The following is a 21,766-nucleotide window of genomic DNA, read 5'->3' as shown; positions in this document are numbered from 1 at the left end:
GGTATACCACAACAGGATATTTTATTTACTAAGGTGTATTCCTTTCCTAAGGATAACATGAAAAATGACTACAAATTTGGTTCTTTAAAACAACAGAAATGTATTATCTTATGGTTCTGGGGGCCAGAAATCCAAAGTCAAAATTTCAACTGGGGCCACCACCCTCTGAAGGTTCTAGGCGGAGTAGCACTTCCTGGTTCCAAGCATTCCTGGGCTTGTGGCTGCAATACTCCATTTGTGTTCATATTCACATCTCCTTCTCACATTCTGTGTGTCTCTCTTCTGTATGTATCTTATAAGGATTCTTGTCATTGGATTTACAGCCCTCATGAATAATCCAGGATCATCCCATCAAGAAATCCCTAAATTAATTTTATTTGTGATGTAACTTATTGCTATACAATATTAATATATTTTCCAAATAATGTCATATTCACAAGTTTGGGGGGTTAGGACATGGACTTTTTTTAAGAGCCAAATTTAAATCACTGCCACAGGTTATATTATAGAAATATATAAGGGCATGAAACAACTATGTAGGGTTTAAAAATAGTTATAACGTTACCACCCAGTCAAGAATACTAGCAGAACGATAGATGCCCCAGCACTGTTTCCGTCCACCATATGTCTGTCTCCTCTCTTGTACCTCCAGAAATAATCTATTTTTTTTAGAATATCCTACTTTTACTGTAATAGTTTCAATGTTTCTCTTTGTAGTCGAACCACATATGACTGCCTCATTAAACAATGTAGCTTATTTTTGCCCAATTTTGAACTTTATGTGACATAAATGATACTGAATGCATTCTTTCATTCCTGGTTTGTACATTTGTTATGAGATTCATACGTGTTTTTGTGAACAGCACTTTTTTTCTGTGTATTTCATAGGCATTTGGGTTGTTTCAGATTTAGTTATTACAGATATTACCACGCTACGCATTCTTGAATGTATATTGTGGTGCATGTGTGTAAACTTTCTAGTGCATGTACCTAGCAAGTAGAATGGCTGGTCTTTAAGAATGCATATTAATAATGTTAATAGATAATGCTGACCTATTTTTCAAAATTTTTATACTTATTTGCACTCTCAGCAACAGGGAGTTCCCTGCTTCTCACCCTAATCAATGCCTCTTTCTTCTCTCTTCTCTCCCCTCCTCTCCCCTTCCCTCCCCTTCCCTACATCACCTCTTTTCCTTTTCTCTTTCTCCCCTCTCTTTTCTCTCTCTCTCTCCCCCGTTGTCATTTCCTTTTGTTCTTTTTATTAATTGCTTCATTCACTGATTCTATTAGTGTCATATGCCTATGATGTGGTAGGAGCTTTATTTTTCTGAGTCATTGGACCATTATCCCTAAGAAGAAAGCAGACTCTCTGTTTATAGGCTGGTAAAATGAAGCCTTGGGTACCCCCTGGCACCTAGGCTAACAGGGATGTTCTAATCTCCAATACATGAATAGTGTTGAGAAGGCAGCCGTCAGGACTCCTGGTCATTTCTGATGTCACAGGAAGCGCCATCAATATCTGTCAGCTCCCATTATCCTGGCAGAGCAGGCAAGTGGGTCCTCTGACCCCCTCTTGACATCCTGATAGATTTCCCTTCATACCACACACTTGCAAGAGCTTTTTCTCTCTCTCTTACCTGGAAAGGTCACTTACCAAACACGATGCCTGGGATAAATTATGTTTCGATTGTTTTATACTCTCTTGTCTCAACCACCAATTTCAAGGGGTGTTTGAGGGCAGCAACCCAGTTAAAAGAGGAAAGAACCAGACTGGTATGGTCCTAACACCAGCTAAAATCCATTTCATTTTCTCTATGTTGTTCTAAGTTTACTTTCAAGATTACAGGAATATTGCTCAACATGTAACCAATGGGGCATTTGCTTCAGAGGCACCTGGAGATTAATTTTTGAAATTAAATTTATCTGTCTAATAAAAGGAACAATTTCATAATAAAAATACTATCTGCTCCGCATAAAAGAATGATCTCCTTTTACATGACTCTGATTCTCTTTCCAGTGACCTAAAACTCTGGTCTTGGTGCCTTGGTTTATATTTAAATACTCTGACAATTTAATAGTAATGGGATATGTGTTCAGATTACTTTTCTTCTTGGCTCTAGTAGAAAGTTTGGAAGAAAATATCAGTTCACTATGACACACACACACACACACACACACACACATATAATAATATTAATAGAGTCATTCTAATTTTTGCTTCTACCCCTGACTTTCCCTCTGCTCCACCTTGGTAACTGTATATCTTGTATTGGACAGTCTATTCCTCAAACAAGATAGGTAGAATCTTTAGGTTGCAGGAACTATAATGACAGACCAAGAGTGATGGCTTGGTGACTTCAGCCAGAGGGAAAACTTTAAACCATTCTGTATCAGAAGCTCCATAGCCATTAATAAAGAAAAGCTATAGTGTATGCCTAACCCAGAGAGCTGCCAAGTATATTCCAAGGCATTGTAAATACATGGCTACAACAAGATCTCTCTTAAAACTTAAGTCTCTCGTGGACAATTTTATTCTTTGTGAGCAAAATTGAATAGAAGCAAACTTCAAGATTTAATTTATGTTTTTCCCTAGCTAGAAGAATAAACAGACTCTTAGATCCTGAAAGAATCTGACTCAGCTAAGAAGAGGCAAGTCAGCAAGAAGTAACTAAATGGAATAATATCCATTTGACCTCTGCTTCTGCTGCTTTGAATTGTCTGAGAGGAGCTTCGTTTTTTGAAAGTGGCTTTGGCTTGGGACTGTCAGACTGTGTAGTGGGTTTTGCCGTTTTGATTGACTTATCCATTCCAATAGCTGAACGCATGATTGTTTTTGCTCTTCTACCTGTCGAACCACCCAGTTGCCCTATGGAATCAATAGCTGATACAGTAAATTGATGATGGGGCATCTAGTAGAGAAAGAGAGGAAGTGGCTTGATAAGTGGGCCATGGAAGAGCTTCATAGCAGTAGTTGTTGACCATTGGTGGCTAAGAGAATTTGCTGGGGAACTTGAAAAAAAAAAAAATAACAAGACTCAGATACTGCCTACCTCAATGAGCTGGACTCTGTATTCTTTATCAGCTCTCCAAATGATTGCAATGCCCACCAAAATGTGAGACTCACTGTCCCATAGCATGGGTGTCAGAAACCAGGGTCTGGAATTAGGCAGATGTGGGTCCAAATTCTTCTCTAAGCCTTCATTTTAAACTTTAGAGTATGGATCTGAGACTACCTACTTCCTTTGGCTGATGTGACATTTTATGAGAAAATGTACATAAAATACTTCTTATTTTTGTAATTGTAATGATTATTCCATTTTTATGGCCTTACAGGTAAGGGAAAACTTTGAATAATTTAAGTATTCTGAAAGTAGGTCCATTTTTTTCCCTATGGTTCTTGATCATAGAACTCAACTTTGTAAGTTTCCAAAGTTTTTCCATGGCCACAAACAAGATGCTGTGGGGAAAGGAGATGGTGTAGTCTTCATTGCTGCTAGTGGATTGAAGGAAAATCAGATAGGTTAAGTGTGTACCTGCTCATGGGTCCATGACTGAGTGAGATTCATAGATTTGGGATTTGAGCCTAGGGACACTGAATCCAATCTCTTTTTCCACTATGACTCTTGCAAGATCTTATGACCCCATACGAATATTTAAAGTCACACTGTCCTAAAGAGGAAGCTAGAGAGTTCCCTGGCCTCCTCATTCCTGCTTATCTGGATACTCTTTATACATTGGATTGACATTTATATTGGAGTCAGTTCACCTACAACCTCTTCAAAAACTTTTCCTTCTAATTTGACTAGAAAGTCAATCACATAATGGGATACTGCTAAGTGAAAGGAGGTTCTTAAAATAATATTCATGGATCAGGAGTTAACACGATTAGGGATGCAGAATGTGGCATAATGGTTGACCTTAGGCATGTTACTATTTCTTATAACTCTCTGTTTTCTCACCTACAAATGGAAATTATGCTAGTAACTACCTACCTGTTCGATTGAACTAGGAATTTAGTCATAGATTAATGCAATTAGAATATTTTTCCTCCTTCTGTTAATTTTTTTTTTTTTTTTTGGTTGACACACAAGAGGATCCAGTTCACTGAAACAAAGAAAAAAACGTCACTTTTATTTTTATTTCTGAATATGCCAGCAGTGCCCTGCAAGCACTGACCTTTTCATTTAACTCTGTTTAGGGTTTGATGCCTACTTTACATCCCGTACACTTGAAAACAACAGAAGAAATGTATGGTTTGCTGAATACTGGGAGGAAAACTTCAACTGCAAGTTGACGATTAGTGGGTCAAAAAAAGAAGACACAGATCGCAAATGCACAGGTAATTTAATTCTCATTGTCCTTCTCCTATTACTCTACGTGGCTAGCCCCGAAATAGCTGACAGAAGGAAGCTTGGCTGGAGACAAATTGAAAAAGTAAATTAAATTTTACTAGACTGTTCAGAAAATGGAACAGGAGCATACGTCTTGCAGGACAAAAGATGTACAGACAAGAATGTATTCTTTTCTGCCTGTCTATCTAGCAGTAATTGACATTTTCAGTGATTCCTTGAATTCAGAAGGGGTCATGTTGCTTTGAATTCTCTTGTTCAGTTTCAGCCAGGGGTATGAAGTAATTTTCACACAGACAAAAATCTCTGACAAATCCCATACCATTGCCAGATTTAACTGTTACCATGGACAGTATACTTGATTAAGGAAACAGAGTGATTGAGTTTAGAATAATGAAAATCCCAAATGATTTTCATTAATGTCTAAGTTAATGAGTTACCCACTGTTTAAAATATTCACAGCTCCTTATATATAACCTTGCAAATGAAAAATATCTGTAAATAAGTCAGAGGAAAAATCACACATTCATTTGTTTATTCACTCACTAATATTTACTGAGTGACTCCTTTCTGCTATGCACTGTGCTAGGCACTGGGGATCCGGTGGTGAGCAAACTAAGTGAGAATCCTCCTTCTATGTCGTCCAGAGTCTGGTGGAAGGAATTTGACTTTAATCAGTGATCTCGCGAATGAATTCTTAATTACAAACTGCAATCCGTGTTCTGAATGTTATGAGGGCCTGTACCTAAGGAAGTTTACTCATGTTGAAGGTAGAAGCTGCCTCAAAAGACCCTTTTGAGAGAATGATGCTTGAGTCAAGATAAAATGAAGTAATGGACATTGGCTGGTTAGGGAAGGAAAATAAGTTGGAGAATTCTGATTAAACATGGCAAATGGCTTGCAGTAGGAGGAATTTTTGTGTTTCTGAGGATGTGAAAAACAGAAAAAAACATGACTGAAGTACATGGAACAGAGAGAATGTGTGAGCCAAGGCTGCAGGTATAGAGAGATGGTCCAGAACTAAGTCATTTTAGGATGTATGTGGGACTTGACTTTTATCCTTAGAGCAGTGGTAACCATGGAAGGGTGTTACACAAGGGTATGACATGATCTACTGTCTTATCAACTAGACCTCTTTAAATAGCAGCTTTTACAATTCGTAATGATGACCTTCAAGTATAATAAGGTAATAAGGCTAAAATATCTTATGCATGATCAAGAAGGACACATTCATGTGGGATACAGTTCTGTCTCTAGTCTATCTTTATAACATAGCTGTTTGAATACCGGTCACCCACATGTTGTAGATTAATCCACTCAACAAGCATCTATTAATCATGTAATACATAGTATCAGGAACATCATGAAGTCTTTGAGGGTGCTTAAATGTAGTCGCAAGGAGTTTTCTGTGAAAAAGGAGAAATGAACAAGATATGACCAGAAACATGAATAAAAATAACACTATAAAATCGGTATGATGCATATATTAAAGGCATCATTCAGTCAACTGGAATATCAGATTAACCGTGTTCTCCAGATCATGCTGTATAACAATAATCCAGAGATATGATCCCTAGAATAGTGGGGGAAAAGGGAAAATATTAATTTAATATTGACTCAACCTAGGCAACACAAAGCTTTCAAGTGGAAACTGAAAAAATTAGCTTAATATCTGGATAATTTATCTATATGACAGGGTACATTCAAGTGCACCAGAAGTATGTAGATGATTGATGACAGTTTTCCTGAGTTCTTTTTGACATTTGGTGTTCTGTAGAGTGTATGGAAGGTGGAATCGATTGATGGACGTTAGGATTGTCCCAATCTGAGGCCATACCTCTGACTTTTATGAGCTTAAACACAGGCTGTTTTATCTGGAGCCATGCTTCAGGCTGATCGTTGAGAATTTGGGTTTATACAAACTAGTAAGGTCATTATGCAAGCCTCTACCTTACAAAAATGGAAATAGAAGTGTTTGTGTCTTCCTAACTACCATGCTTCTTCCATGTGAATATTTGTAATCACATTCACTAAAATTATCAGTGTACCCAAATTATTTGTATATTCTCACCTTCCTATTTCCTTCCTCGTCGCTTTTCTTTGTGATGAGCTGTACCATACGGAACGGAGGTAGATATTGTTACCATTATCATATCTGTTACTCTTCCACCTATGGATATGGTGGTCATATTTTATTTGTTTTTCTTGTCCTTCCTTTTTCCGTACATCTTTCTTTGATAGTATTCCAAAAAATACTATTTAAAAAATCTTGACATTTAAGTATTCTTCAGTTTGGAAGTGAAGAATCAGTGGGAAAGGTAACCTGGTTACATGCTTTGGTAACTAGATTTTAAAACACTAGGACAGGCGTGTTAGAAAGGGCATCCAGATGAGCAGACTGTCTGAGTAGTCTGGCACTGAAGATCTGCACTGTGAATACAATGAGTGTTTTTATCTGAGGACTGTAGAACATAGCCCCCTTCACAGAGCTCTCTCTGTGACTTGGCTCTGCTAAGGAAAAAGGAAGTCTTATTCATATAACATTCACTCTTAAGATGTGAGTACAAATTAAAATGTAAACCTTTTTTTTTTTCTTTTGGACTGGGTAGCCTCCTTAGCCATACTAAACTATATTTGTTATATATTAGCTGCAAGTACACCAACACCGAATCAGCCATTTGACAAGTTTTAAAGATGAGGAATGAGACCCATACTATTTGGAGAGAGCAAATTCCTGAGGTCAGAGTATAACCATGAGTTCTAAAATCACAAGAAAATGCAAAGTCGTGAGAGGAATAATAATTATTGAAAAATGTTCATTAAGAAACATGAGATAGGCTGTTCATACTTCATAATTTTACTTGGGGCTAGATGTGCATGAATTCTTACAGAAAATGACCTGAACAACTATGTCATCTTTATTTCTGTAAATTATCCATGTTCACTTAAAGTCTCCTCCAAGCAAGGGATTTTATCACATTCTTTAGTATTTCAAGAACATCCCTACTTTCCTTGATACCAAATCCCAGGATGTGACAATCTGAGAGCTAGACATTCTTCCTCTTACCTTCCTTCGGAGTAGCCTAATAACCATTGATATAGATCAAGCATTCACAGTGAGCCATCCTGCTCATGGGATATGTTGGCTGTCACCACTCAGCGCAAAAGCAGTTCAGTAAGTATGTGGTTGTCCAAGCTATCACAGAAAACACAACTTCCATTTGACAGGCATTAATGCTGTTCATGCTACTTCATAGAAGAGCTACGTTTTCTCATGGAGACAGTGCTAGCTATACACACAGTCATCTCTGCTGGAGAGTTTGCCACATACCATTTATCATCTGCAGGCAGAAGGATCAGATGTGATTTTTTTTCTGGGTTGTATTTGTGTTCCCGTACCCACAGCCCACCAGCTGACTGTGTTCACCCTTGAGACTTGCCAGGATGCTGCTGGCACAAATACCAGTTTAGAGTATGACCTCTTTGTGAATAATAAGTTTCAGTGGAAATACTAAGGGTCAACGAAATAAGGAACATTACACAAATGAAGTGATATCGCTGCAAAAAGAGATTGAGGCCATCTCGGGGTCAGGAACATTATACCACAGTGGTTAAGGAACCATTGGTTTTGGAATCAAAAAGGTCTAAGCTTCTTTTCTAAGGACATCCCTAACCACATATGCCTGTGATAGCTTAGATAACGTGTTTCTAACCTCTCAAAGTCATTTCTTATTTTTGAAGTGAGACTAGTAAAACTTTACATTCAAAACTGTTGAGTGGATTAAATGAGATAATTTAAATAAAGGGTCTGAAATTTTACTAGCACATAGTAGTAGCTAACAATGGAAATTTTCTGCTGTTCTGGGTTGAATTCAGTGGCCTGTGAGGAATACATGAAGATCTTTTTGTCTGTGTCACTCCTTAGAGATCAGGATATATATCAACTCCAATAAGAAAACAAGTACATAAATATAGACAAGAATTTTTACTGGGGTGCACACTATAGAGTGGAGTATTGAGTATCAAAGAGTTTGCAGACAGGCATCATACCATGTTATGCTATGAGTGAAACATGAAGCTCAAGGCTTAAGGAATTTTGGTGCTTTAACACAGAGTGTGTGTCCAAGGCCCAGTGACGCTTGGACACACGCTGCATTATGGAGAGCATCATATCCCAAAGTTTGCTCATTTTCTTCTGAAGAGCTGTATCCTTACATAGCTAATGGCATCCCCAAGATTGTAACACTCAACATCTCATATCCGAAAGTTTGCTCATCTTCTTCTGGGAAGCTGTATCCTTACATGTCTAATAGCATTGAATATTTTAGCTCCCAAATTCATGTTTTAAACTCAGAAGGAGGTTCTGAGAACCTGAATATGTTTGCCTATGACTGAGCAACATCTAATGACTTATCAGTCATAACTCATGACTTACCCAGAACATTTGTCTAACTCATATCACCGTTCTATGAAATGCCACTTGGTGAATAGTGATTCATTAGAGTTACCTCCTTGCTGAAAAGCAGGAACTCAGCATTTACAAATCCATCATCTGATGATGGGACAATTTAACGTTCAGAGATTTGTTTTTCTTTTGAGATGACAGAAGATGAATAAATTGGTGACATACATTTTTTGTAACAAGCCTTCATATTTCATTGCTACTGCTTTCACGTCACACAATAAGCAAATTCAGTTTTGATTTGTGTCCCTAATCAACCCCTGCTTACTGTGGAAAGATATCAAGGGCTAAAGAGCATACTCTGATAAATGTCTACATTTCGGAAGGTCAGAATTCTTAAGCTGTGTTTTTCTTTACACTTCACTTCTCAGAGCTAATAGTTGAAGTCCTCTTTTCAGTGGAGCTAACAAAAAGCCTGTTGATAAATGCTGTTAATGAATAAACCACGTATTTCTTAAGTCTTTCATTTTCACCAGGACCCAGGCTCATTAGAGCCTATATAATTTGTTAACAAGACTATCAAGACAAAGGAATTACACTTAAAGTCAAGTGCTCAGAATATATGTGCAGAAATAATTGATGATTATGTGATTCGTTTTTATGCTCACTGTCATTTTATTATTCTATTCTGAGTTGACCTTTAATTGTCACAAAGATGTTTTATTGCAGCACCTAATTTACTTAACATGATTGAGGAATCCACAACACAATGTTATAGATAACTAATGTCTAACCCTTTGGTACTCAAAGACTTTTTTGAAACATTTTTGATGAGAAGCAATGTCAAATGTATTTTTACACCTTTGTGCTTTCTTAAATAGAGGCTTGCCACAGATTAATTATGATTTAATCTCTGTGAGCATGCATAGGATGATGTGTTTTTTTAAAAATTTTTTATTATTATTATCCTTTAAGTTCTAGGGTACATGTGCATAACATGCAGGTTTGTTACATATGTATACTTGTGCCATGTTGGTGTGCTGCACCCATCAACTCGTCAGCACCCATCAACTCGTCAGCACCCATCAACTCGTCAGCACCCATCAACTTGTCCTTTATATCAGGTATAACTCCCAATGCAGTCCCTCCCCCCTCCCCCTCCCCATAATAGGCCCCGATGTGTGATGTTCCCCTTCCCGAGTCCAAGTGACTCATTGTTCAGTTCCCACCTATGAGGGAGAACATGCGGTGTTTGGTTTTCTGTTCTTGCGATAGTTTGCTGAGAATGATGGTTTCCAGCTGCATCCATGTCCCTGCAAAGGACACGAATTCATCCTTTTTTATGGTGTTAATGTGGTTCTTTGTTAAATTTTTGGTTCTCTGACTCATCTCCAAATATCGGAGTCTTGGTTGACATCTCTCTTGCTACCATCACCCTTAAATCTTCCCCTACCTACCTCCATAAATGGCTTGTTTCTAATTGTGGGAACTGGAAATGTGTCAAATTATTAAGAATTTTTGCTTGTTAATTAATTTATTTAAAAATGAGTGTTAAATAATAAATCCTCACAGAAAGGCTAAGATCTATAGCTTTGAGGATTTAGTAAGGCATTCTACAGCAACTGATTGGGTAAGTTTGTTAATAACATTTAGATACATGGAATACCAATTAACATAGGATTCTTCAAGTTAAAATGGTCTGAATGTCACATCTACAATCCTCATTGTTTTTGGGAAACCTCTTTAAATCCTTTTTGTAATGTAAGATATTGAATAAAAATTCCATGCCCATAAAAGGTAATTATATTTCTAGACTTTAATTTTTCATGTGTAATTGTTAAAAATAGACTTTAGTGTAACATTAAGTCATAGTAAGTGTCATGCTAACTCTCTGGGTTTGCTTTTAAGTCACTAAAATATGAAAGTTTATCTTCTTGTATTATTTAAAAATCAATAAATTTTTTAAAGGCATTTAAGAACAAAAATGTAACCTCTTTTCAAGGGAAGCATATCGCCACCTATGTTAATTGCCAATTATTCCACTGGATAATTCTGAGCGAAGATAAGCAAGATGATTAGACAATGCTTGATTCTGAGGGCAGCAATTAGCATAGCCTTCTGTATGGCTTTGTATTGTAATAGGTACAAATCTCAAATCATAAAATTACTAGTGCAAAAAATTGAACTTTTGGTTATTTTCTATAACTTCACATTGTTTTTTGAATCTCCATCCCAGTGTTTTGTAGAAATTTAATCTTTTTAAAACCCCTTATTCCACATGGTCCACAGGCCTAGACCTTAGTTACAAAGAGATTCTTTTAAAGTCCAGGACTTGAAAATTATTTGTGAGGCTTTGCTCTGAGCCTTTGACATGCATGACTTTTCACTAGCCATGAATCCATCTCCAGGAATGCACCTTGTCCACTCCTGCCCTTAGGAGTGAAGACGTGAGGGCTACTGCCACATGGATTCTTGGTCCTGACCTCAGGGCTTCTCCAGGTACAACCATGGTTTCGATGACCTCCAGGTCGTTCCTGTGACAATGGTTACTGGAGGTTCTAGAGCCTAGGAGCTCTTCAGTTTTTTGTTTTTGTTTTAAAGGAGTAAAATACATTTTTTAATACTGTATTTTTAAAAAATAAGGCCAAATCCTGGGCAACATAGCAAGACTCTGTCTCTACAGACAGTAAAAAAAATAGCCAGAAGTGGTGACACATATCTGTGGTCCCAGCTACTTACATTGGGAGGCTGAGATGGAAGGATCACTTGAGCCTACGTAGTTGAGGCTGCAGTGAGCTGTGATCACGCCACTGCCTGCACTCTAGCCTGGGTGACAGAGTGAGACCTTGTCTCAAACCCCCCGCAAAATAGGGCCATAGCAGTACAACTTTTGCTCAGTATCTATCCCTTTAGATCAGGTCAGTGAACTTTCCCTCTCAAGGGCAGGTAGTAAATATTTGAGGCATTACGGGTCAGGCTATTTCTGACACAACTACTCTGTTCCCATAACACAAGGCAACCACAATATATAAACAAATGGACAGTAAACAAATGATCCCTTGCTTTAGACCAGCCTTGCCCAACAGAACCTTTTACAATGACAGAAATATTTTATTATCCAACTACTGAGCATTTGAAACATGACTAATGCAATTAAGGAACAGACTTTTTAAATTATTTAAAATGTAAACAGCCACATGTGCCTAGTGGCAACTGTACTGACTGGCTCTGCAGAGCCTAGGAGCTCTTCAGGAGCTTATACCAGCATTTAACTTTTACATACCCTGTTAGTTTCTCCCTTATCTGTCGCTCCTGAATGTCTTGTTAATAGGCTGGGAGAGGAGACTAATTTAGATCCATTCAAATCCTTCCTTTTTTTTTTTTTTTTTTGTATATGGCATACACTTCATGTCCTGAATACTTCAGTATTTTTGAAGCAGAGAGCCAAGTACTGACCACGTAACAATGGCTTTTAGAGCACAAATGTCAGTCGTTTATTTATTATTATTATTTTCTTTTTGCTTCCATTGTTCTTCTGTGTTTTATTATAACCATCCTTCCCAAAAGCAATGAAGAAGAGTTCTGAAACTACTATGGTTAGAGAATAAATGGTGGGGAAGAAATGAAAGGCACATTTGTTGATATATTAATATGTTAGAATATTACCATATGACACTAACCGAAGTACAAGCAAAGTAGATGGATGGCAAGCCAGATCGTTGATTTTACTCACAAACCTCATTTTCCCAAATCTTGACCAGATGCCCAAATGGAGACTGGATATCTTCAGCCTTATGAAATAGAGGTTTATAGATGGACCCTGCAGTAAATAAATTTTTCCTTCAGCCACCAACTCTTCAAAGCATAAAAAGGGGTCTCTACTGAATGCCATTTTAATTCAGAGCGCACTCCCTCAGTTTGTTTCTTGCCACACAGCTCTTTACGTCACCCACGGCAACTGTGTTTAATTCTGTGCCGAAGCAAGCCAAGCAGTGGAACACCAACTAGAAAGCCCGGGAGTATTCAGGCAAAGCTCTTTCCATAAATGCTAGAAGCCATAATTATTTGAGCTGTGTGTCATTTCTTTCTCAGTAACTCCAACAGGCAACGTCTTTAAAATTGGGAGTTATGGCCTTTCCATATTCAGAAAGTCTGTCAGGCTTGGCTGTTAATGAGAAGGAATTCCTGAACTAGGGAAATTAATGCATATGCGTCTTCTCGGCAACAGTTCTTGTAAACAAAGTGCCTCTTATAAGCAATAGAAGTGTTATAAATTGGATGCTTAGAGTCATTTTAGTAGGTATAAGAAAGGGTTGTGGAATGACTTATCAAGTATCATCAAGCAAGTTAGAGTAGAATATAGCCTTCCTTAGAAGAGTTTCTAGCAATGGAGGCTTTCTCCCCACCACCACCACCCACCAAAGAGAAATATGGATACTGAAAGCATTTTAGGTTTTTATGGTATATGCAGCATCATATTTATTTTTCTACAGAATAAAATGTGATCACAAAATAAATATCAAATATATATATATACATACAGATAAAACTTTCTAGAGCTATTCTAACTTTGTCTCCCTGATTCTGTGAAGAGGAGATCCAGGTATGTGGGCGAACACATATGGAGGCTGCTAATTTTTGCATTCTCGTCCTCAAATAGTATTTATTGTTTACCATCCTGGGCACTGAAAGCTGGGTGCTGGCTTTAAATACAGCCTCACTGGTGTAGAAACACAATATTCAAGCTGCCTGCTTCAGTCTCACTAGTTTGTTCATGAAAGAAGTTAAGACTTGAGTCAGATTCCCTGGGTTTGAATCCCAGCTGTTTGTGTTACTGTGTCACCATGGGCAAGTTACTCAGACATTCCCAACGGTCTTTCCCATCCCCTCATCTGTAAAGCAGGGTCCCTACTATATGGGCTCATTCACAAGAATTAAACAGAGCAATACCTGGTAGGGATAGAGGGCGCCCAATGCGTTTAGGTGCCATTGTTGTGGTTGTCTTTGTTGATAGTGGTGACTGATCCTACTTTTGGCCTTCATTTAAAAAAAAAGAAAAAAGAAAGAAAAGTCAGGCTCCTCCATGATTTTTAAATAGTCCATCTTTCCTTTATTTTCATATAAAGCATTATTCTTCCTTTACCTTAAATACCTATTGCCTTATATCATGCTAGGCACATAACAAAACACTTGTATATGTTTATGTTATTCTACTTGATCCCCATATCAGCCTTGTGAGATAGTCAGGGTAAGTAATGCCCTCTTTTTACAGGTTAATAAAAAAGACAACAACCTTGGAGATACTTTGTGACTTCTCTAAGAGTGTAGCTACCAACGAGAAAAATTTAATAATGCCAACAACTAAGTGCATGCACTCATTTACTCATGTACTCTGTCACTCATTTATTTACTCAACAAGTGAATGACAAGTGAGCTGCACTGGGCCAGTGTCTGTGCTGAGCCAGAGAACACAGGCAAAGTCTTTGCTTTCAGGGAGCTTTTATTCCAGTACAGGAGGCAGAAAGAAAAACCAAAAGCAGATGTGGAAAATAATCACAAGTTGTGATTAGTGCTGTGAACGAAACAAGAGGCTGAGCTAGAACATAACAGTAGACAATTTTTCCAGGAATATATAGTCAGCAGAGATGATCACAGCAGCCCTGACTGTCCATGAGAGGTTATTATTTCCATTATACACATGATGAAATTGTGCTTCAGATGGATCAACCCAATGGTACATAGAGCTTATTTATCCCTATGCTGTTTCTCCTCTCATGCCTAGTTGTCTCCCAAGACCCTTGGAAAACTGAACACAAATAGATACTTTGTCATTTTTTGGTAACTTCGTAGTTTTGCTTCTATAGCAATTTCCTCAGTCTGTGACACCCAGGCACATAAGGGCTTGTAGTAGAACATGTTTGATAATGATCCTGGATTGATCCCTTTTGGTCCGCACTGATAAACAGCTATAGTGGAGAAGTGAGCTGACCTTGTTTCTTTTCTCCTTTCTTGAAATTAAAATAGGGCAGTATTTTCCAGTTTATGTTCAAACTTTGTTATAATGATAAAAAGCTAGCCGTTTGTACAAAGAGAAAAGAGAGCTCAAACCCGTTGTCTCAAAGGCAGCGTCGTTATACAAGAGGGAACTGTAGCCCTGACTATAAAATTCTCTCTGAATATATCTCATTTGCTTGGGACCTTCTGTCCATTTAGGGTAGGGCAGACACAAGCCGGCAGTCTTGTTAAAGCAGATGGTGGAGACTGAAATTGTGTGAAACCAAGGTGGTACAAAATAATACCTTTAAGAAACTCAAAGGACTTTTGGAGCAGCAGTTGTAAATTGAGCTACCAAAGTGGTCCAATGCACTGACAGAAGTGGGCAATTTCCTATGGAAGGAAAATGTTGGATTACAAGGTGTGATTGCTTTCTATTAGAGAAAAAATGGAACTATTACACACAGGTTCTGGTCAAGTTTATAATAAATAGTTACGTTTTAAAATTAAATTAAATAAAAAAAAAGAATACAAAGAAAAAGATGCCAGGAACCAAGCTGAAACAGTTCTCTTTTTGTGCTGAAGTGTACAGAAATCACTACGACAAGCAGTTATTGGACTTCTAATGTCTGCCTGTGTGGCTGTTAACGTGACTATAAATCATGCTTCCAGCACACACTTTATATCAATAGATTCTTTCTTTCCTTGGATGAGTTTTGAGATTGCCAAATAAGTGTTAGTGAGTTTTAAGAAGCACAAAATGTCTAGATTGGTGCTATTTTTAACATGTAAAACTAATTCCTCAATATTTAAGACATTTCTTTGGCCGTACAATACGTTGTTTCTTTCTTTTCTTTTCTTTTCTTTTTTTTTTTTGAGATGGAGTTTTGCTCTTGTTGCCCAGGCTGGAGTGCAATGGTGCGATTACGGCTCATCACAACCTGCATCTCCCGGGTTCAAGCAAATCTCCTGCCTCCGCCTCCCGAGTAGCTGGGATTACAGGCATGTGCCACCACGCCTGGCTAATTTTGTATTTTTAGTAGAGACAGGGTTTCTCCATGTTGGTCAGGTTTCTACAAGACTAAAACCTCAGCATGGTCTGTGGGGCACCTGGTAGCAAGGCCCTATCTCATACTCCTGGGACTCTGATGTTCTAGTTCTCTAGAGGTGTCTGCATTTTTCTTGCCACAGGGCCTTCGTATATGCTATTTCTCTGCCTATATTTTTTTCTTCCCAATACAACTTTTGACAGTCACTCATCCTTCACATCTCAGTGTCAACTCTTTAAGGAAGTCTCCAATGAAGTTCCCACCATGATCTAGGGCAGGTTCCTTGCCATCTGCTCTGCCACCTTCCTGTCCTGAGAAACACACGCCTGTTTGTGACACTGTGCTCCTCAGTGTGCATATGAGGTGAACGTCTCTCTCATACTCGGCTTCAAGCTCCATCAAACAAGCTGCTCACATATCTGTTGATCCCCATCTTCACATCCCCAGCCCTAGGCCAGTATCAGGCTTAGAGGAGGAGTTTAACAAGTAGTTGTTGAGGAACTACTTGTTTTGGAACTACAAGTGGTTGTTGAGAAACCACTAATTTTACTTTCCAGGCTTAAAAACAAAAATCTGCTTTGCATAAAACATTTCAATGCAATTGATCAGACTGGAGGAGAAGGAGGAGATGATTTGTGCTTGTGTTTTCCTAAAGGTGCTCAGCTTGCTACACTTACAACACTGAAGCAGCGTCTTTTGTTGCAAGACTATTCCGCACAAATAGATTGAATCAGAGGCTGTGTAGGATCTTTTGGGCTGCATGTGATCAATGTTTCAGAAGCCCATTATGTTGTTTTCCACAAGACACAAAAAGAAATTAGCAACATCTGCATATATTTGAGTTGACAAGTGCTCTCACTTTAAGGAAAAATGTGAAAATCCCAGAATTCAATAAACTGTAATATATTAGCCATTTGTTCCTTTAAAATGAATTTACAGGAATAGAGGACTAAGAAATGTTATCAGCCTCTCAGCTTTGACCACATCTTTTCTGCATTGATCATTGTTACGTTCAGTTCTCTTATATGATGCTCTTATGTTATGAAGAATTATTGCATTTCATGTGTTATGAAGAAGAAATTACATAAATAGTTAAAACCCTAAGAGTAAAAAAAAAATAAAATAACCCATGCTTACTGGGTAGTTTCTTTAATGATGATCTCTCTCTTCCTGCAAACACCTATTCCTGTAGGTGAATTCAAATCGACAAATTAAAAAATTTTATATTTTTGGAAGTTTTACCCTGAAGATTTTAATTTTGTGCATCTTTTGAAAAATAAGTACAGTAAGCAATATTGAACACTTTGCTATGCGTTGGTCACTCACTTAAGCACTTTGCACAGATGATAGTCATCTTCAAAAGTCCCATTTTTATCCACAGTTTTTAGTTGAGAAGGGTTGATCTGTTTTACTCCCCTCTGAGATTATTTTTGCTATTTTATAAATGAGTAAATGGAAGCGCAGGAAGACAGCAATCTGCACAAGGTCACACAGCAGAAAATGGCAGCTCAGGCTCAGCGAGGTTAATGACATGACATGCTCATGATCAGTCGCCGGTTAGAAAGTGGCAGAGCCAGAATCCAAAACAAGGTCTGGCAGGCTTCAAAGCCTTATGTTTTTTTTTCTTTGTTTTTGTTTTGAGACAAGAGTCTCGCTCTGCCGCACAGGTTGGAGTGCAGTGGGGCAATCTCGGCTCACTGCAAGCTCTGCCTCCCGGGTTCATGTCATTCTCCTGCCTCAGCCTCCCAGGTAGCTGGGACTACAGCCGCCACCATGCCTGGCTAATTTTTGTATTTTTAGTAGAGACAGTGTTTCACCGTGTTAGCCAGGATGGTCTCGATCTCCTGACCTCATGATCCACCTGCCTTGGCCTCCCAAAGTGCTGGGATTACAGACCCGCTCCTGGCCGTTTCTTTTTGTTTCTTTTGTTCCAAGCTGTCCACCTGGGTTGAGACCTCTCATAGGGAAAATGATGTGCAAAACATTTAGTACCCAGCTTCAGCCACTACAGCAGCAAAGAAAAGATACGGAGTGACATATATGTCTACAGGCTTCTGTGTTTTGGGACAGAAAACACGAGTTTCTGAAAGGAGCTCATACCATCATTTCTAAAAGGAGCTCATTACTCTAGGCTTTGTGCTCTTTTGAGTTGGTCCACCAAGGAGTGCGTCTCTGCCATTCAATGGCTAGTTATTTTGTTATCCAAGAGTAGGGAAAGAATATGGGCAAAGAAAAGACTGTCCTTGAAAAAGAGCTGTCACTTCTCTGATGGAGAAAATCTACAGAGGTCATAAGTCTGGAAGAGTGCCTAACTCTGGCTCAACTTTTTTTCTCCTGGGACAGCCTGTGTGATTGTTACCTGTTTTTAATGTTCTTGTGATTTTAACACAATAGTGTGTGTTCTTTCATTAAAATGGTGAATGATATCTCATTCGCTCTGTACTATTAACGAGTACTTACTCATGAAAAGTGTGCATTCATGAGTGCTTGCTCATGAAAAGACAGAACTGCTCATGATAACACTCGAGTTTGTGACTGGTCTTGTCACTCATGGGAAGATGTTTGCCTACCACTTATGGTCCTGTGTGGTCCCTAACAGCCACACAGTCAGACATTAGGTGTCCAGTAACTACTTGTCCTAATGATTTCTATACACTTCAGCACAAAAGGGGGAAACTTACAATGCTAGCACAGGCAAAACCCCCAACTCTGGTAATTCTGTGACCCCAGAATAATAATAAGAAATTCGGGTACCTTTAAAATGTATTTTTAATTTTATGAAACATACATATTATATCTGTTGTTAATTTTCTTGATTAAAGTGTTATATAATAACCCAGTGACTTCATATACTATCGTTTGCAGAAATTGCACTAAAATTATTTACAAAGTTTGCAGGTATGTTTGAAACACATCAGGATATAACTCAACTCTTGCTTCTTCTTTTTGAGGGAGATTGCTTTCTTGGGATCCATTTCTAGAAGTGTTTTTTTTTTTTTTTTTTTTTTGAGATGGAGTCTCACTGTGTCACCCAGGCTGGAGTGCAGTGGCGCAATCTCGACTCACTGTAAGCTCCGCTGTCTCCCAGGTTCATGCCATTCTTCTGCCTCAGCCTCCCGAGAAGCTGGGACTACAGGCGCCCGCCACCACGCCCGGCCAATTTTTTTTGTATTTTTAGTAGAGACGGGGTTTCACCGTGTTTGCCAGGATGGTCTCAGTCTCCTGACCTCGTGATCCACCCGCCTCCGCCTCCCAAAGTGCTGGGATTACAGACGTGAGCCACCGCGTCCGGCCCATTTCTAGAAGTTGTTAAATGGAGTAGTAAAGAACAAAGACTTGGAAGCTAAATTGCCTTAAATCAATTTCAGTTCCTGCCTCATTAGCTATGAAGCCTAACACAAGTGACTTTGCATCTCTGTGCCTGTTTTCTAATTTCTAAAACGTTGATGATAATAATTATCTGATAGGGTTTTATTTTGTTTTGTTTTGTGTTTTAAATAGAAGCACTAAATGAGTTAATACATGTGAAGTGCTTGGTCCAATGCCTGACATAGGAAGCCTGTGGTAAATGACAATAAAATGCACATTACCTATTTTTATCATTACTGATTCAGAGTACAAACATTTTTGGACAATTGAAATATATTGCTAAGCCATTTTCTGAAAGCACTCTACTAATTTATTCAGCCATTGGCAAAACTACTAAAATGTTATCTCTATTTTGATTTGTATTTCTTGGAAAACTTGCAAGGTTGAATATTTTTCCATATGTTTGGGTACAGATTTGTCTTTTTTATGAGATGCACTTTAGAGACTTTAAATTGTTTTAATACTCCTGTGTCATTTGATCCTCCCTACAACTCAGTAGAGTTGACAGAGCTGGTAATATTTACAATCTACTACAGAGAAAGATAAAAGCAAAGTTCTCAGAGGTTTGTTAAGTGGCTTGCTGAAAAGTCACTTGGCTAGCATCTGGCAGCGCTGGAATTTGAACTAAAGTATTTTGCTCTACTCTTGTAAACCATAAACAATGATACAAGAAGTGGTATCTCCCTGGCATTAAAGAGTTAACACAATTTAAAAATAAAACATAAGCAATGCCTAATTTTTCCATGTAAAAAGTTTAAACCCTTAGGGATATATAATTTAAATATCTTACAAGCTGTTTCCTTTAGCTCATTTGGAAACCACAAAAGAAAAATTGTGCTCTAACTGGCTCCTTAAAGTATGTATTAAATGGCACAGAATTAGCTGCAGTTTACAACTTGGAAGTAGTGAGATGGGCATGATGATGCATGTCTGTAGTTGCAGCTACTCAAAGGCTGAGGCAGGATTACTTTGAGCCCAGAAATTCAAGGCCAGCCTGGATACTATAGAGAGACCTCATCTCAAATAAATAAGTAAATATAAAATTAAGAATGAAAAACTACTTGGAAGTAGTTGTGATCTTATAAAGTATAGTTTAATGGTTGCAGCCTATATAATCTTTTCTTAATAAATAATTAAATTTTGGCCCTATTCCTGTGGCCTTCTGAACTACTGTGTTCTTCCAGTAGAAAATTTAGGTTATCTGGGATGTTCAGCTTCTAAGATGTTTGGCAAGGAAAGTTGTTAGATTTCATACAGTGGGCCAGTAGGCATACAAGAAAAATTATCTTTGTCATAATTCACCAGAGAAATGCAAATTAAACCATAATGAAATTCTACTACACAGAAATAAAATGAAAAAGATTGATAAGATCTAACATCAGAGAAGATATGGAGGAGTCAGCACTTTGTGTATTGCTGTTAGAATGCAAATGCTATAACTACTTTAGAACACTTCTTTAAAAGTTAAGCACATACCGACCTGTCCTATACAACTCTACTCCTAAGCATTTATCCAAGAGAAATGAAAACATATATCTACAAAACTCTGGTGCAGAAATATTCACATCGACTTATTCATGATAGCCCAGTTGGGGGGCAGTCCTCCATTGGCCTCTCTTGTTTCTGCTTGTTTTGCAAATAGAAGCACTGATTACCTTTTCAAGATGTTTCCGTGGCAAATAGTCCCAGATGATACAGATAGGGTATCCCCTTGGAGTATAGGGAACTTTGCTTACTGGCAAATATAATACAGATAATATCTCTCTCTGGAGTGAAGGTCAGATCGGCTTGCTTAAAGTGCTTTATAAAAGATTTGAATTCCTAAAGCTCAGAGTTTGACTGATGTAACACAAACTCATTGTGCCTTCTGCATCCACATAGAACACTCTGCATTACCCCCACTGGATTTGAAGGGGTTGTGGGGAGGGGCCCAGTGCAAACATAATGATTGTGCTTGTTGCCATGCCTTGGCTCTGAACCAGGGGTTCCACATCTTCAGCCAGCACTCATGAAACTATGTCGGACTAACTTGACACACGTACCCCAAACTGGAAATCACCCAGATGTGCATCTGAAAGAAAGTGAATTATCAAACTCTGGTCTATACAATCAGTCAAATAATGTCTATCATTTGAAAATAGAATGGATTGTGATATATGCAGCAAAATGAATCTCAAAATTTTTTGTGTGAGTGAAAGAACCCAGACCCCCAAACTACGTATTGTATGATCGTATTTATTTGAAAGCCTTAAATAGACAAAACTAATTTATGGTGCTAGATTACAAAGCAATAGTTCCTTCTTAGTCGGGGGAGATTTCTGGGGGATGAAATATTCTTCATATTGATATGTATTTATCAAAACTGATTAAACAGTTCACTTACAACTGTATGCAGAATGTACTTCTATTAAAAATATTCACACATTGGACTGAGAGCCAAACAACTGGAGTTCGGTAACTTGACTAGCCACTTGTTATCTGTATAACTTTGGGTAAGTTATTTAAGTTAAGTCTCAGTTTTCTTTCCCATAAAGTGTCAATAATAATAATAGCAAACACCTCATTGGACGGTTATTTCATTAAGTGAGATAATGAATGTAAAG

The 21,766-nt window shown here is 38.1% G+C and overlaps 1 protein-coding gene across 3 annotated transcripts in view; it reads left to right on the top strand.

Moving 5' to 3' along the window:
• The window catches only part of GRM7 (glutamate receptor, metabotropic 7), a 919,719-nt gene that overhangs the window by 577,526 nt on the left and 320,427 nt on the right, over positions 1–21,766 (top strand). For all 3 annotated transcript variants that reach the window (XM_012000647.1, XM_012000645.1, XM_012000644.1), the window contains exon 5: positions 4,199–4,339. In XM_012000647.1, the coding sequence (XP_011856037.1) occupies positions 4,199–4,339 (141 nt within the window). The remainder of the gene's footprint in view (positions 1–4,198; positions 4,340–21,766) is intronic.

Source organism: Mandrillus leucophaeus, unplaced genomic scaffold (genome assembly GCF_000951045.1).
Source record: "Mandrillus leucophaeus isolate KB7577 unplaced genomic scaffold, Mleu.le_1.0 Scaffold637, whole genome shotgun sequence".
In the NCBI taxonomy this organism is placed as follows: domain Eukaryota; kingdom Metazoa; phylum Chordata; class Mammalia; order Primates; family Cercopithecidae; genus Mandrillus; species Mandrillus leucophaeus.
Note: the sequence above shows the minus strand (reverse complement) of the source record. Positions and strands in the feature narration are given on the sequence as shown.